The 15,054-nt window shown below is 37.4% G+C and overlaps 1 protein-coding gene across 6 annotated transcripts in view; it reads right to left on the reverse strand.

Moving 5' to 3' along the window:
* Positions 1 to 14,720, reverse strand: part of LOC116260348 (protein MICRORCHIDIA 2-like) — a 36,363-nt gene extending 21,643 nt beyond the window's left edge. For 3 of the 6 annotated variants that reach the window (XM_031638621.2, XM_031638622.2, XM_031638623.2), the window contains exons 1-12: positions 14,537 to 14,720; positions 11,994 to 12,578; positions 11,836 to 11,910; positions 11,083 to 11,117; positions 10,684 to 10,762; positions 10,461 to 10,550; positions 10,020 to 10,095; positions 7,642 to 7,720; positions 7,438 to 7,566; positions 5,845 to 5,943; positions 5,055 to 5,156; positions 4,821 to 4,970 (exon numbers count right to left, since the gene is read on the reverse strand). In XM_031638621.2, the coding sequence (XP_031494481.1) occupies positions 4,821 to 4,970; positions 5,055 to 5,156; positions 5,845 to 5,943; positions 7,438 to 7,566; positions 7,642 to 7,720; positions 10,020 to 10,095; positions 10,461 to 10,550; positions 10,684 to 10,762; positions 11,083 to 11,117; positions 11,836 to 11,910; positions 11,994 to 12,578; positions 14,537 to 14,555 (1,518 nt within the window). In that variant the 5' untranslated portion in view covers positions 14,556 to 14,720. The remainder of the gene's footprint in view (positions 1 to 4,820; positions 4,971 to 5,054; positions 5,157 to 5,844; positions 5,944 to 7,437; positions 7,567 to 7,641; positions 7,721 to 10,019; positions 10,096 to 10,460; positions 10,551 to 10,683; positions 10,763 to 11,082; positions 11,118 to 11,835; positions 11,911 to 11,993; positions 12,579 to 14,536) is intronic. The other 3 variants (XM_031638617.2, XM_031638618.2, XM_031638619.2) reach the window with 3 other exon arrangements.
* Between the last annotated feature and the right edge of the window lie 334 nt (positions 14,721 to 15,054).

The following is a 15,054-nucleotide window of genomic DNA, read 5'->3' on the forward strand; positions in this document are numbered from 1 at the left end:
GTGTTTGGGTGTGTTTGTTTTGTCCATGATCATAGTACCACTCTCAAGAAACTTGATCCTCGGTCTATCAAAGCAGTCTTCTTGGGATATTCCTCCACCCAGAAGGGATACAGGTGTGTTGACCCGAGCACTTCCAGAGTATATGTCTCTAGGGATGTGACCTTTCATGAACATGAGGCATACTTTCCTGCGAATCCTCTTCAGGGGGAATGTCTAGGTGACAGAAGGGAAGAGTATTCTTCGCATCAGTTGATTCAGTTCATGGATTTCTTGGATTATACGGTGAGTTCTCCATGTGTGGAAGACGTTGTCAGTGAGGACAGAGACAGTCAGATGGAGGGGGGCCCTGTGGAAGAACAGTCTCGAGATCACCTATTTGGTCAGGTTTACAGCAGGAAGAAGAATGATGTGATGGAAGATGTTGATGTTACCAATCCCAATCTTCTCAATCTTGTGACCTCCCCGGATGATCCAAGTCCAATGAATGAAGAACTTCCCATAGCCCTGCGCAAGGGCACCAGGTCATGTACTTCTCATCCTATTCAGAGATTTGTTTCATATGCAAAACTCAGTAAAGACTACAAGTGCTTTGTTACCTTTTTATCTATGGTTGTTATTCCCAGGTCAGTGGAAGATGCCAGGAAGGATCCTAAATGGCTACAGGCCATGACAGAGGAGATGGACGCCCTGGAAAAGAACAATACGTGGGAGGTTGTTGATATCCCCAAGGGAACTCACTTAGTTGGCTCCAAGTGGGTGTTTAATGTGAAGTACAAACCTGATGGCACTGTAGAACGCTATAAAGCTCGTCTTGTTGCTAAAGGGTTTAGCCAAAAATATGGGATTGACTATCTTGAGACGTTTGTTCCCGTGGCGAAACTGAAGACCGTAAGGGTCATCTTAGCTCTTGCAATGCAAAAGGAGTGGAGCATGGACCAACTTGATGTCAAGAACGCCTTCTTGAATGGTCACCTTGAGGAAGAAGTCTATATGAGCATGCCGCCTGGGTATGCTCGGAACAGGAAGTGTTGTTATCTCAAGAAAGCTTTGTATGGTCTCAAGCGATCCCCTAGAGCTTGGTTTGAAAGACTAAGGGTTGTAATGAAGACTAATGGGTATAAACAGGGAAATGGTGATCACACCCTCTTCATCAAGCAGAGAAATGGTCTGGTGAGCCTTTTACTTGTATATGTTGATGATATGATTGTCACAGGTGACGACGAGGGGGAGAAAAGGAAGATGAAAGAAACGTTAGCTGCAGAATTCGATCTCAAAGATCTGGGTAAACTAAGGTATTTCTTGGGGATTGAGATCGCGCGATCTGAGACTGGGCTTGTTATGAGCCAAAGAAAATACACTTTGGATCTTCTAAAAGAGACAGGTAAACTGGGATGCAGGCCCTTTCTTACCCCAATGGAGTCTGGCACAAGGATAAGTATCAAATCTGGGACTATCTTGGATGAGGAAGGAAAAGGGAGGTATCAGCGGCTGGTTGGTAAACTTATTTATCTCACTCTTACTCGCCCAGATATTACGTATGTTGTGGGTGTGTTAAGTCAGTTTATGCATGCCCCTACTGATTGTCATTGGAAAAGTGCTGAAAGAGTATTGGGATACTTAAAGAATGACCCAGGGAAAGGACTACTCTACACTCGACAAGATCAACTAAGCATTGAAGGATACTCTGACGCCGACTGGGCAGGATGCACAGATACTAGGAGGTCTACCACAGGATACTGCATATTTCTTGGAGGTAACCTTGTGGTATGGAGAAGTAAACGTCAAGAAGTTTGTTCCAGGTCCAGTGCTGAGGCTGAATACAGGGCGGTTGCTATGGGAGTTACAGAGATGTTATGGCTCAAAATTCTTTTAGCAGATATTGGGGTTAAAATGGAAGAGAAGATGAGGATGTATTGTGACAACAAGTCTGCGATTAACTTGGCAAACAATCCGGTCATGCACGACAGGACCAAACATGTGGAGATCGATCGTCACTTCATACGGGAACGCATATATTCAAAGGAGTTGATTCTGCCCTATATGAAGTCTGAAGATCAAGTTGCAGATGTCTTAACTAAGTCTTTATGTACATCTCAATTTGAGAAAAATGTTAGCAAGCTTGGCATGTTTGACATGTATGCCAAGCTTGAGGGGGAGTGTTAGAATATATTGTATTGGGGAACCGGGTCCATATCTGGACCCAGTCCTATGAGGCACGGATACCGAGGCAGCACTGTACCCTAGGCAGCACTCTTTCTCTCCCTCCTATATATTCTTCACTTACATGTAATTGCTGAGTTAAGTGAATATAATTTTCTCTCTCCTAGGGTTGCGGTTTGCCCCTAGGTCAGAGCTTCCCCGTGGTTTTTCACCTCTTTCTGAAGTTTTCCACGTATATTGTGTGTTCTTTCTCTGCTCTCTCCTTGTGGTTCGTGTTTCTACATCTAGCAAATGGTTACTAGCTCCAGTCCGTAGTGAGCACCAAAAAGGCAAAAATATCAAATCTCACAACTGATTTGATAAAGGCTAAAAAGCATTAGATGCCTTACAACAGCCCAACCTACTCATTTAGGAGAAAGCATTAAGAGACTGCAGATTAATGACCGCCTATCATCAAAACCAAACCACCAGAAGTCCACAATCTGCAGCACAAAATTGAGAAAATGTTGCAAGTTCTTCACATCACAAAGACACAGACAAAATCTGATAAAAGTTAGTTGAAAATTTTTCTAAAACTCAGTTCCTCCAGCTGCCAGTTACTACTCCTCCAACTGACATCTCACATGGTCTAAGATTTCATAGCTTAGAACAGCTTCCACAACTGTAATGGATTTGATTACATCTAAAATATGTAAGAAATAGAAAAGAATACAAGATATAGATATAAAATCTATACCTTACACACCAAATACTCTGTCCAAAGAGCACGCACAATAACAATTGAGAAAACAATTATGCACTAAGGCACCAAAAATAGCATGAGCTTTCAAGAATAAGGCTTCAAAGAAGCTTACAAAAAATGGGACCAAACTGGCCCTTTACATAGCCAAAAGAAAGAGCTGTTGGAGGCTTTTTTTTCAGGTCAGCAGAAAAGATTTCAAGAAATTATAAGAAAAATACATAAAATGAAAAAAGTGAAAAATACAAGAAAGCATAACAGAAAGGACATTTGAAACATTTAACTCTTAACAAGAACTACATCTTAGCAGGTTAGAAAGCATGGGATGCAAACAATGTTGTCACTGGCATATCAATATATCATAACATGTATCAGTCGGGCCGACCTATACACCTTATCGTAAATTTACCATAATGTATCATAAAATTGTTTTTTAATTAAAAAACACTTAAAAAATTAGTAAAAAATCATGAAAAAAATTAGCCAAAAAATCAGAAAAAGCAAGAACAATGTATTGCATATAAAAAAACTCATCACACATAAAGAACATTAATGATTCATCATTCACCATTCATAAATGATAAACCATAGGCATATATATCAACAAATTCAAAAAATGAAAAGTAAGACTAAGAGATTCAAAATAATATATTAAAACATCCATGATCCATCACAAGTTCAAAAAGCATCTATCACATACTCGTTTAGACTTTAGAGTTTTGTAGAGTTTAGTAAACTACATCACGAGTTCATCAAATTGATAGATTCTTCCTCAATTCAGAGATTTTTTGGAGAAACCAGCAAAATCTCTCTCTCCCATTGCCTATAGAGAAGTTTAAAGAGAGGATCTCGGTTTAAAAAGATGACGCAAAAAGGACCTCGGGCCACTTTTTTAAATTTTACCCTGTATTGTAAGATACAAGTGTATCTTGGGTATCGTACGATACATCTCCTCGTATCGTATGATACACCTGATACAGGTACTGTACGCGGGCGTATCAAGTATCGAGCCCGTATCATATGGGTTTTTCACCCAGACAAGTCATATTGTACGATATATAGATAACACTAGATGCAAAGAAACAGATGTGCAGCCAGTGAAATGTAAGCAGAAAATAAATAACCACGTTTTGTTTGTGCTTTTGAGTTTTGGGTTCTTATTTCAAACCAAATGATACATCTCAAACATTTTTATCCTCATAAAGCCAATACAAGATAAGGGGAAAAGGACAGACAAATATTAACAACATCTCGCTCTTTGGTGAGCCAGGCAAAGTCACTGCCTAATTTCCATGTGCCAGCTCACCTAGAGGTTTCTTAACCAACTCCTAGAAGGCTAGAACAACACATTCATATGGAATTGGATTGATTTCCTAGCATTCATGGCTTTCCCATTGTGCAAAAAATTCAACACAAAGGCAAAGGTTATCAGGCTAGAAATCATGTGAAGGACCAAAAAATCCTGATAATGGTCATTTAATATCTAAATCTCCTTTCCATTATTTTGGGTTCTCATAAGGCTGAGGTCACATAGCCAGCGTACGCACATTTTTATCATCTGCTACTCTAACATTCCCTGCAACCTCCATTCAGGCCATGTATTGTTATGAAGTAGGCACAGGATTGCCAGGCTTCATTCACCAGAGCACCACATTTGTTACATAAATTAACATTAATCCCTGTAAAGATCTAGCTCCGAAAAACCAACACGCAACTACACACATTTTTAAAAGACCAATATAGAAAAGGTGGGATTAAAAAGGTTGATCAGCAGTGGATTCCAACAGGTATGGCATGGTGCTCTATTAATAGCATATTCATTATCCAATAACCATAAAATTAAAGACCAATAGTCTTACAGAAAGAAGGAAATTGTTAAGCTCCTTTTCATGCACTTAAAAATAAAGAATTATTTCATTACCTCCTTTGCTCGAAAACCAAGCTGTGGCTTGTACATTATCACTTCAGAAAACATCAAATCATCAGTGATGTTGTGTTGCTTAACTGGTCTTCCTCTCAGAATGATTTGAAAATTTTCAAATTTTCTAAGATAAAGAATGGAAGCATATTCCTGCAGATTTCCATTTGATTAGGACATAGATAATCCTCGAATCATGCTTTTGCTGAACAAGATAGCCAAGGAACTGAGGATTACACGCAAAGAATGCCGAATCCGGGAAGAAATATGAGATTCTACTTTTTCCGTGGACAAGCCGGAAGGCGCTTCACATATGCTTGGATTTCGAAGTCGTATGTCCTTCAAGAAAATCCACAAAGTTCAAAAGCCATTACACCACAAAAGATGGAAAGAATATGAACAATATAAAATTGAAAAAGAGTAAACCTGTGAAAGATTCACACAGCATATACAACATTTAACAAAGTTATGTACATGCAATGCTCAATAAAAGAATGCATGTAATTACTCGTTATGTTTAGTTGCCATAAGGTGACTAACCATGATGAACGCGCTAAAACCAATTAAAATAACAGAAGGTCCCCAAACAATAATAAACAAATAATGGCATAAAATAAAGCAACAATCAGAATTCCTAGTAACATCATCAATATGATCCATCTGTGACGTCAAACTGTTGAGGAGCATTTAATTCTCACCACAAAGCAATGTTTGATTTCAGTAAAATCAAAACATTGAAACAGTAAATGCATGAATGGAAGACCATATCATATAGTATAGACCAAATGAACAGTGTTATTAACTAATGAAAACATGTCATACTCATATCCTACAAACTGTACTTCTTATCAAACAAAAGTTACACTCTCAAGACATATTGTGCATAATCACAATTTTTACTGCAACCATCAATAAGTAACCTGCTCACAAGGAAAGGTTACTGAAAGTGCACCATGTGGTTGTTCAGAATGCATTAAATCAAGAATTTCAGATCAAATACATATGACCAAGTTTCTCATAAGGTTACCTCCTTATCATCATCAAAATCAAGCTCCAAGATTCCATCATCATTTAACCACAGGTTAAATATTATTATTTTGGTACCTTGAACACCAACATCTTCAAACTGAAAAAGAAATAGTAAAGAAAGATGTGTTAGAGAAGAAAAAACAATATATGTGGTGGCCGATTCAATTTGCTAGCCAATTCAAGAGTGCCATATGTCCATTTAATTGTTCAAGAATATTTCAAAATTCTTTTAAATGAATTTATATATTTTTCCATTTAAATTTTTCAGAAAAATATTTTTTACTAATTTTAACCGATTTAACTGAATCGGTGAATCAGCCAATTCATGATTTCATTCAATTAGATGAGCAAATCAACAGCTTTGCCAATTCAGTTAAAGGAAATAGGCGCAGAGTAAACTTTTCAGAAGTAACACCAGAAATAAAACCTGCAAATCAATTGTCTGGATTTTTCAAACTTGTGGCAGTTCCAGTATATTGCAGAATATAGTTTTATATTTATCATGTTTTAGTCAAATGAAACATAGTAAGCTTCATGATGACAAGTTAAAACCATGAAATATGCACCTTTAAAGGTGCCTTAGGTCCTTGTCACCACTTATCAGCGATATTAGACTTCTTCCAAGTACGTCTAAAGTCCAAATGTGTTGCATGTACCCTTTACAAATTTTTTTCTTCTACCATTAACTCTTCCTTGCTAACACAATAATAATGAGGACCAAGGCCTAGGAACTCCATTGCCAGAGTATTGAAGGCACGCAAGGAGCACTCACCTCCCTTCATATATAGATACATCATACACAAACAGAGAGATACGGAAACCAATGGTGCCCAAACTAAGTTTCCCTTTGTAAAAAGTGAGCTCTACCTGCTCATTTCAAGACTGATTTTTTAAGTCCCTTCCCCCCTTGGATCCGCCAACCCTGGTGGGAGGATGACTGTGAAAAGGGAAAACAAAAGATAAGAAAAGGGAGAGACAAAAGTAGGTGAGAGAGTGGAAGAAAAGAGAAGGATGAAAAACCAGCCCCATTGGTTGCTGAACTCATTCCCCACACACCCACACATATGCATGTATATATAACAAAACAGCAAGCATTGTTAGTCTAGTAATCACATTGATCTCCTTTAAAAGTACTTTTTTGTGGAAGGGGTCCACGTTCTTTCTTTTCCTGTCAACCGTTGACAACAAATGCCAAACACTAACTTTTTGCAAATTGCAATTTGCAGGACCAGTGTTCAAGTTTTCAGGTTCCATTCTAGCGGCATTCATCACTCACAAATTTGATTGCTTTTCAAAATCACTCTAAGTCAAGGCTGAGTCCTACTTGTGGTAATAAATCTCTATCCAAATGCTCGTAACCATTTGTGGGTGCACTCAACTAAACATGCTCAGAGGCATAGACAGGCAGGGATCCATCCTTTCATGAAGAATTTTCTCAGAGAACAAAGAATAAAGTAGACATGGAAGCAGACATTTAACAAAGTATGTTCAACATTTTGCAGAATGCAGAATACCACCAAACAATTGCTCCAAGTCTCCAACCATGTTTAATGTTCAAGACTTTGGTAAAAAGAAAAAAAACTGAACCCACCTGCTGCATAAGTTCCTCCTCTGTAGAAAAAGGAGACCACTGAAGAAGAATATTCATATTTTCTTTCCAATCATCAAGTGAACTATGGATCATTGGCTCCGTATGGCCATTTGAAATTTCAAAATCAACCTACAATACAAATGCAGGACATAAATTTTGTGAATTTTTTCGTTACCAGAAGAAATCACTTGATGAATACTATACCAATGGAACAATAACATCGTCCTGCCCAGTTTTCCTCAAGAAAGTATATGAAAGAAGGCCGATACTTTCTGTCAGGATTCTGGCAAAAAAAAAAACAAGAAAAGGAATTAAAGAACTCCAGGGACAGAGCCTTCCTAAAAGTCAAACGGAAAAAAAGCAACTTTTCATGAAAAATTTGTGTGCAAAAATAAAAAAGGAAAAGGATAAATACAACAAGGATACTCGTGAACAGTATTCCTTCATGATAGACCTAACATGAATAATTGAGAAAATGAATAAAAAAAGGGAGAAATAGCTAAACTCAATAATGGCAAAGTTGGTCTCTCAAAGCATTAGGCATCCATTATGAAGCTTTGTAAGCCAGGAAACAAGAGTTAGCATATTGTCATGCTTAGGTACTTGAATCTTTTGTCCACAAGTACCAAAAAAGTAATCAGACAACTCGGCAGGACAAAAAATCAAAGATAACAAAATGCTACAATTAATCCACATAGTCAAGAAACAACTTCTTACTAAGCAATAACATTTCCAACTTATAAAGACCTTAAATTTGCAGATTTATGCCCATCTGCAGTCTTTAACTGCATGTGCTTGAATATCTTTCTGCATACCTATGTCCATTCAATCACATGGGAAGAGAAACATATTCTAGGTTCAAACAGTAGGTATGTTATACAAAGAATTGATTTTCCAAGCAGCTTTAGATTAAAACAGTGGGTAATGCTGGCCAAGCACAATGGGTTGAATCAGTTCTTTAGGCTTCAAAGTTAAGGTACACGTTGCACAAGCACGCACATATGAATTCAACAATTATAACAGATCAGGTAACAAATATACTCATGAATTTCGCATTGGAAATTGAATGGTGTAATATTTCAGTACTGAAGTTCAGATTCAAAACACCCTGATCAGTAACTGGAAGGAATATATGATATACTTCTACACTACACACTTTTCTCTAAAAGCATCAGCCCAGTGCATGGGGGATCAAATGTGGAAAGAGTGGAGACTTAATACAACATGTGGAGACTTAATACAAACATGTTGAAATGTTGAACTATGTGAAACGAAAAAAACATGGCGTGAAAAGCAGAACTGTCTAAACATTAAAAAGAAGCTTCAAGCTAGAGATGCTCATTCAAAACTGTTTACTAACATCCAGGGGCGGAGCCAGGGGAGGCAGCAGGGGCCATGGCCCCTCCTTAAATTTTGAGAAAACAAAATTTAATAGTTAAAATTTTGAAAAAGTTGTATTTGGCCCCAGTGAAATTTTGAAAAAAATTAATTCAGCCACCGTAAAATTTCAAGAAGTATATAATTCAGCCCCTCCCAAACAAAGTTTATAGCTTTGTCCCTAATAACATCACAAAAAATGAATCATAATCAGACAGTAGACATGACCATAAAAATCAGAGGTCAAGCAGGATAAACCAAGGGAATGAAGAACATAAAAAAGAAAATAAAATTCTGCAACATTCTATACTCGGAGCTTACGTTATGAACAATTTGCTTGATAGAAGAGTAAATTGTCCAAAAAGTGTATGAAACACGGGTGCGGCACAGGAGGTTGTTTGTCGATGTTGACTCGGCCTGACACGGATGCAGGTACGGACACAAGCTAGACACGGCACAGACACGCTGGTCAGCCTGTGTCCTCTTTGCTGCTGCACTCAGGTCAGGCCTCCTGTTCACCACAGATTCTTCCTCGCCGGCGACACCTTCACCACTTCCTGCGTCAGGTAATCCACAAATCCTTCTAACCTCCTTACTCACTTCCCCGTACTCCATATGCTCAGTTTCCACTATACCATTCAGCCGACTCCTCCAACTGTTGAACTCCATCCCATCGCAGGTGCTGCAGCTTCCTTTGGCAGGTAATCCACCAGTTTTACTTGTTCCTTCTTGTTACTCTGTCCCGTTATCTTTCCATTGCTTTTTGTCCTTCATACACGCTGCTATTAACTGTTTGTTCTTATTTACTGTCCTATACCTGCTTTTTTTTACTGTCCCTGTTACAATTGTTTACAACCAAACTTGAATTGAATTGATGAATCGTGATTGAAATGGTGAATGGTACATTTTTAGTTTGTTTACAATCTTAATGAATGTATTTTTCCATATTATTTCATATATATATATATATATATATATATATATACAACCAGCCACACCCGCATACCCGTGAATTTGAATTTGGTCCGCACCTACACCCATGTGACCTAGCTCATCACTCATGTTATATGAAAAATAGCTTTCTGAGAACGTAGAAGACAATTTATATCTCCATAACATAGTTCTCGGCTGTTTCACTAGATATGGTAACACCTGCCTTTCTGCCTGAAACAAATAATTATGCATGAAATTGAACAAGAACCTACCCCTTATAACTGGTACGACTGAAGACTATTGTGTCAGCACCTAGTCGCATGGTACTTGTCTTGAAGCCATTACCATCTGCACATTAAAAGGATTATTGAATTCAGGAGGTATAGAAAGATAAAATTATGAGCAACTTTGAAATATCAGATTATAATCTATGACAAAAAGAAAACTATAAGCTATTCTATGGATTCTGCAAATGCAAACATAATTTGACAAATCATTTTGTAGCCCTACAACATCATGAAATCAAATCAAAGAAGGTTTTAATCCCCATATCAAGTATGTCACAAGGAGATCCATCACAAGAGTAAACCAGTCAGTCTTGATAAGACCCAAAAAGGAGAAAACAGAAAGAGGAAAAGAGTGTTTGAAGTTCAAATTCATAGTTCATGAGACCATAAAGAAAAGGAAGGAGTCAACATTGAACAATGATATACATTGACCAATAGTTCCACTGGACTTCTTTGAGGAATAGCCCAAGCTCATGCACTGTCTCATGCATTCTGGATCCATTCCACCTCCATTATCTGTAAGGGAAGTTATCTTCTAATCAGTACTCCCGAGAAAAAAAAATATAATTCTAAAGGAGGAAACTGATGGACTGTAAATCAAAGAAAACATGTAATAGACATGATGGCACCAAATTAGTTGATCAGTCACCATGGAAAAGCAGTGCTGGAGAATTATCTCGTTTATTATGAATTATGTCAACTTTTATGAAAGTTGCACCATTCCGGATCTGGAAGCAGGCAAGCAAGATATTTCACAGTCAGTTCCAAAAAGGGTTCACTATAAACAGAACGGTTTCAAGGAAAACCATGAACAAATTACACAGATAAGAACTTCAAAATAAATGCACAAGTTCTACAAACGTGTAACAATGAGATAAATATTACACCCACTGTATTGTAGCATGCAAAGAAAAAAACTGCATTGCAAACTGGAATCTTGTCTTGAGGAAAATGAGAAAAAAAATTACAACAGAATTATTATAGCACACAGAAATGATAAACTAACTGGAATTTGTTCTAAACATAATGAACTTTTTCATACAAGTACCTCGTCCACTGCATTATCTAAAAGCTCTGCAATGGCTGCACAAGAAAGCGAATCAAGTCAAGATTCAAAGAACTATAGTAGTCGATGATGTGGTCAACCAAGTTTGAAAAAAATATCGTGCTTAATGAAGTAGCCAATATCAACAATTGCAAGTGATTGCAGACAAAAAAAAGAAATTAAATAGGCGAGAAATACTTTCAGGCACATATATATATGGATCCATTAAGCATAGTCACAAATATCTTTAACAGGCTTTATAACAGCAAGGTTTTTCTCAAGTATTTTTTCGGCAAAGCAGAAAATTTTGGAAATTTTTGGCCATTTTTTTAGAAAAGAAAAAAAAACTAAAAATTAGGAAAAACTAACACAAAAAAATAAAAAATAACTTGATAAAATCATAAAATGATCAAAATGATGCTTTGGTAAAGATAGAAATAAAAATAAGTAATTTAATTTAAGTTTTTAAACTTTAAAGTTTAAAGCAAAAATAATGTAAATAAGAGGAAAACACGATAAAATCACGAAAATCTATTTCTTAAGTTTTTTTTAAAAGGCAAAAAACAGGTTTTTTCATCGAGTCTCTTTCAAAAAAAATACAGGTTTTTTGTGACTGTGTCATTAAGTAAACATGGTATTATTTCCTCAGTAGGCAATTCCGAGGTTTAACCATCATTGAAAATCCAAGACTTCTCAGAATCTACAAGATTGACAGCTCCTACACAGCTATCCTTAATTCATAAACGTAGCACCAACCTCCAAATGCCCATTTGTGGGATGTTGCATTTGAATGAAGAAATTTTGGGTGTACGCGGACACGCTCCATTGTACCTGAGAATGAAGATATTCAGATCATAATATGTAGAAGAATCTGCCCATTCCATGCAAGCATGTCAATAAAAACTTTGGAGAACCTTTTGCAGATGAAAGCTCTTGGTTACAGATGGCATTATAGTCTCCCGCTTTCCAGAAATTGCAGAAGTTCGGCTGAGCATGTAAACCAAAGGAGTCATGGCTAGAAGAGGAAATTCTAGATGGATTTTCAATCTGTTCACCACCATTCTGGGCGACCCATGAATCAGCATGTGCAACAGATGGTCCAGACTGAGTGAGACAGAGCCCAGGAACTGAGGCATTGAAACCATTTGTCATCCTGGTCAGATTCATCCTGACTTCTTGAGAGGCCACGAGTGGTAACTGCTGTGAAATGTACTCAGAATTTTGAGTCCTATCTTCGTGCAAAATATCTCCTAGATCAGATGCAACTATTGGAGGTGACTGACAATTTATTATGCAGTCTGTTGGTTCCAGTTTGCAAGTTGACAAACTCCCCAAATTTTCCGTCTTCACTGGCAGCTTTGCCACGCATGGAATCTGGTAAAATGGCTTCCTCGGCTGGCTCGAATCTTCATCATCACTGCTGAGTTCAACTAAATCAACAGAAACGTTCTGAGAGCTCGATGGCATTCTCCAATCAAGATCACCTAAACATAAAGATGCTGTTCATAAGTTATGACTCCAACCATTTCATATATCAAATCAAAGTTACGAAAATCATTCCCGTATAAAGCAACAACTCTGCATAAAGGGAGGCAAGAAAATTTTCAAGGATTAAGGTATAAATTTCATATCAAATATGAAAAAGAAAACAAAAAAGAATCGCAAGTACGAAAAAATAAAGTATATTTTTAGTTGTTAAGGCGCCCAAGCAGCGCTGTGCCTAGTGCCTAGGCGGGACTAGGTGCGCCTAGGCAAAAAAGCGACCTTTTTTTTTCTTTTGGCTTTTTTAGTTATGTAACTGTGAGCTTCTATTCCAAGTAAAACTTGAAAAATTGTGCTGCTCCGTTTTCATTGAATGATTATACTTCGTAAGTGAAGCCAAAAAGTAAAACATGAAAAACTGTTGTGTTCTTGTTTACATGACAGATTAACAGTACATTTCCAGCTCGTTTACATACTGGAAAACTGTGCTGTTCTGTTCTAACTGATGCCTTAGTCTGATACACAAAAGAAAACACATCATTCTTGTTTACATATTGGATAATGCTTGCATTTCTTATAGACTATTTCAGTTATACACCTTATAGACTATTTGATTGGAATCATGTCAAACAAAAATCATATCAAATCAGTACATATAATATACATTACAAGTTTACAACGGATTGTACATATAACATATAATATGCATATAACTCACAAAACACCCTCACAAATGAGAAAATAAATCTGTATTCAGGTCGCAAAAGTGAGGTCTGCACGTATTTCTCTGATTACCAGACATGCACTAAACAAGAGAAACTGGTGGTCTTTCTACCATAAAGCTAGGTTTTAACATGGGTAAGAAGGCTGGCATAGGTTCCATAAAATATGTTTTAGAGCACGTAAGATATATACAGTTCATTGGTTTTATAGAATATGTACTTAACATATGGATGGAAACCTCCACTTGATGAGTTTATATAGAATATGTAATGAACATACAGAAAACTGTACTTAAAGAACACAAATGATATAATATAACTGTATATAATATAAGTATATCCAGTGTAGAACAGTGTATAATAAAATTACATGACTTAATTTGAAGGGAAGGTGACTTTTCACCTTCCCATGGACTAGGCGTGCTAGCGCCTAGCCCAGCCTAGGCGCCAGTCTAACACCTGTCGCCTAAATGATGGACTTAGGCGACGGGTGTGGAGTCACGCCTAGGCGTGGACTAGTCCACGCCTTAACGACTAAGTGTGTATTTCATGAACTAATAACGAACACTAAATGGAACATTCCCCAATAAATTACAAAATCAATTTCAGACTTCGATCATACTGTGGTTCTTTGAATATACAGCGACGAATATATGATCGTAACCAACAAGCAATACTAATGCCGTGAAGCGCGGTTGCGTGCTTATACGTGTGCACGGCCGATATCCATCCATTTCTTGTTAGCTTCCAGAACAAAATTTTTAACGAACAAAAAAAATCAATCTACTTTGGGAGACGCTAATCAAACCCTAGACCAGCAGCGCTGAAGATAATAACACTAATCGCATAACCAAAAAAATAAAATAAAGGAAAATGGAGCAGAGTAGGAAAGAAAGTAACAACGAGAATAGACGAAGGAGAAACAGGAATTTGGGAGAAGGGCTGATCAAGAGAAGAATATTAACAGATGAACAAATGGAACGGGAAACAGGAAGGCCACAAGGCAGACTAAATGCAAACTCAAAAAAAAAATAACAACTAGAAGATAATAAATAGAAGTGAAGAAAATAATGAAAAGAATGAAGAAGAAACGGACGGAGAAAGAAAATGCAACAAGGACCGGAACGAATGGAGAAGAAAACCACGGCGACCGGCACGAAGAAAAGTAGAAACGAAATATTAAGGAAGAAAGAATAAGATTCTTGGGAAAAAAATGAAACGGAGAAGATTATACAGGGAGAAAGAGATGGTACCCCGAAGATCGCCGGCCATTGCCCGTTGCCGGAGATGACGCCGGAAGACGGAAACGTCGGTTGGCCACTTTCTTGCCCTTTTCGCGCCTTTTCAGCAGTTTTTAGCTTCGCGGGGAAAAAAAAAGGTCAGACAAGGGAAGTAACGTCGTCTGACCGACGGATCGCAGCGGACCCGGCGGGCCGCTTTGGCTCGACCGGTTTAGGTCATTCAAGAACGTGAATTTGGATCGAGACCAGGACCGTACTGGATCAACACCAAAACAGTTCAAAACGCCTTCAATAATCATGATTTAATGTTTGTAAGCCAAGAAGGTACCTCGATTTGATTACTTTGTTAATGAACTAAATCCAATTTCAACTCAAAATCTTTATTTTGTATTTTGATGTAAGAATAAAACTATACATGTGGCCTTTCCTTATGGGATAGTCTGAAGAATCTCTAATGTCCTAAATGCGTTTGATAAGAAAAATATTGTACTAGTATAGCATATTCATAGAATACATAGCACTATATTGGA

Source organism: Nymphaea colorata, chromosome 9, assembly GCF_008831285.2.
Source record: "Nymphaea colorata isolate Beijing-Zhang1983 chromosome 9, ASM883128v2, whole genome shotgun sequence".
In the NCBI taxonomy this organism is placed as follows: Eukaryota; Viridiplantae; Streptophyta; class Magnoliopsida; order Nymphaeales; family Nymphaeaceae; genus Nymphaea; species Nymphaea colorata.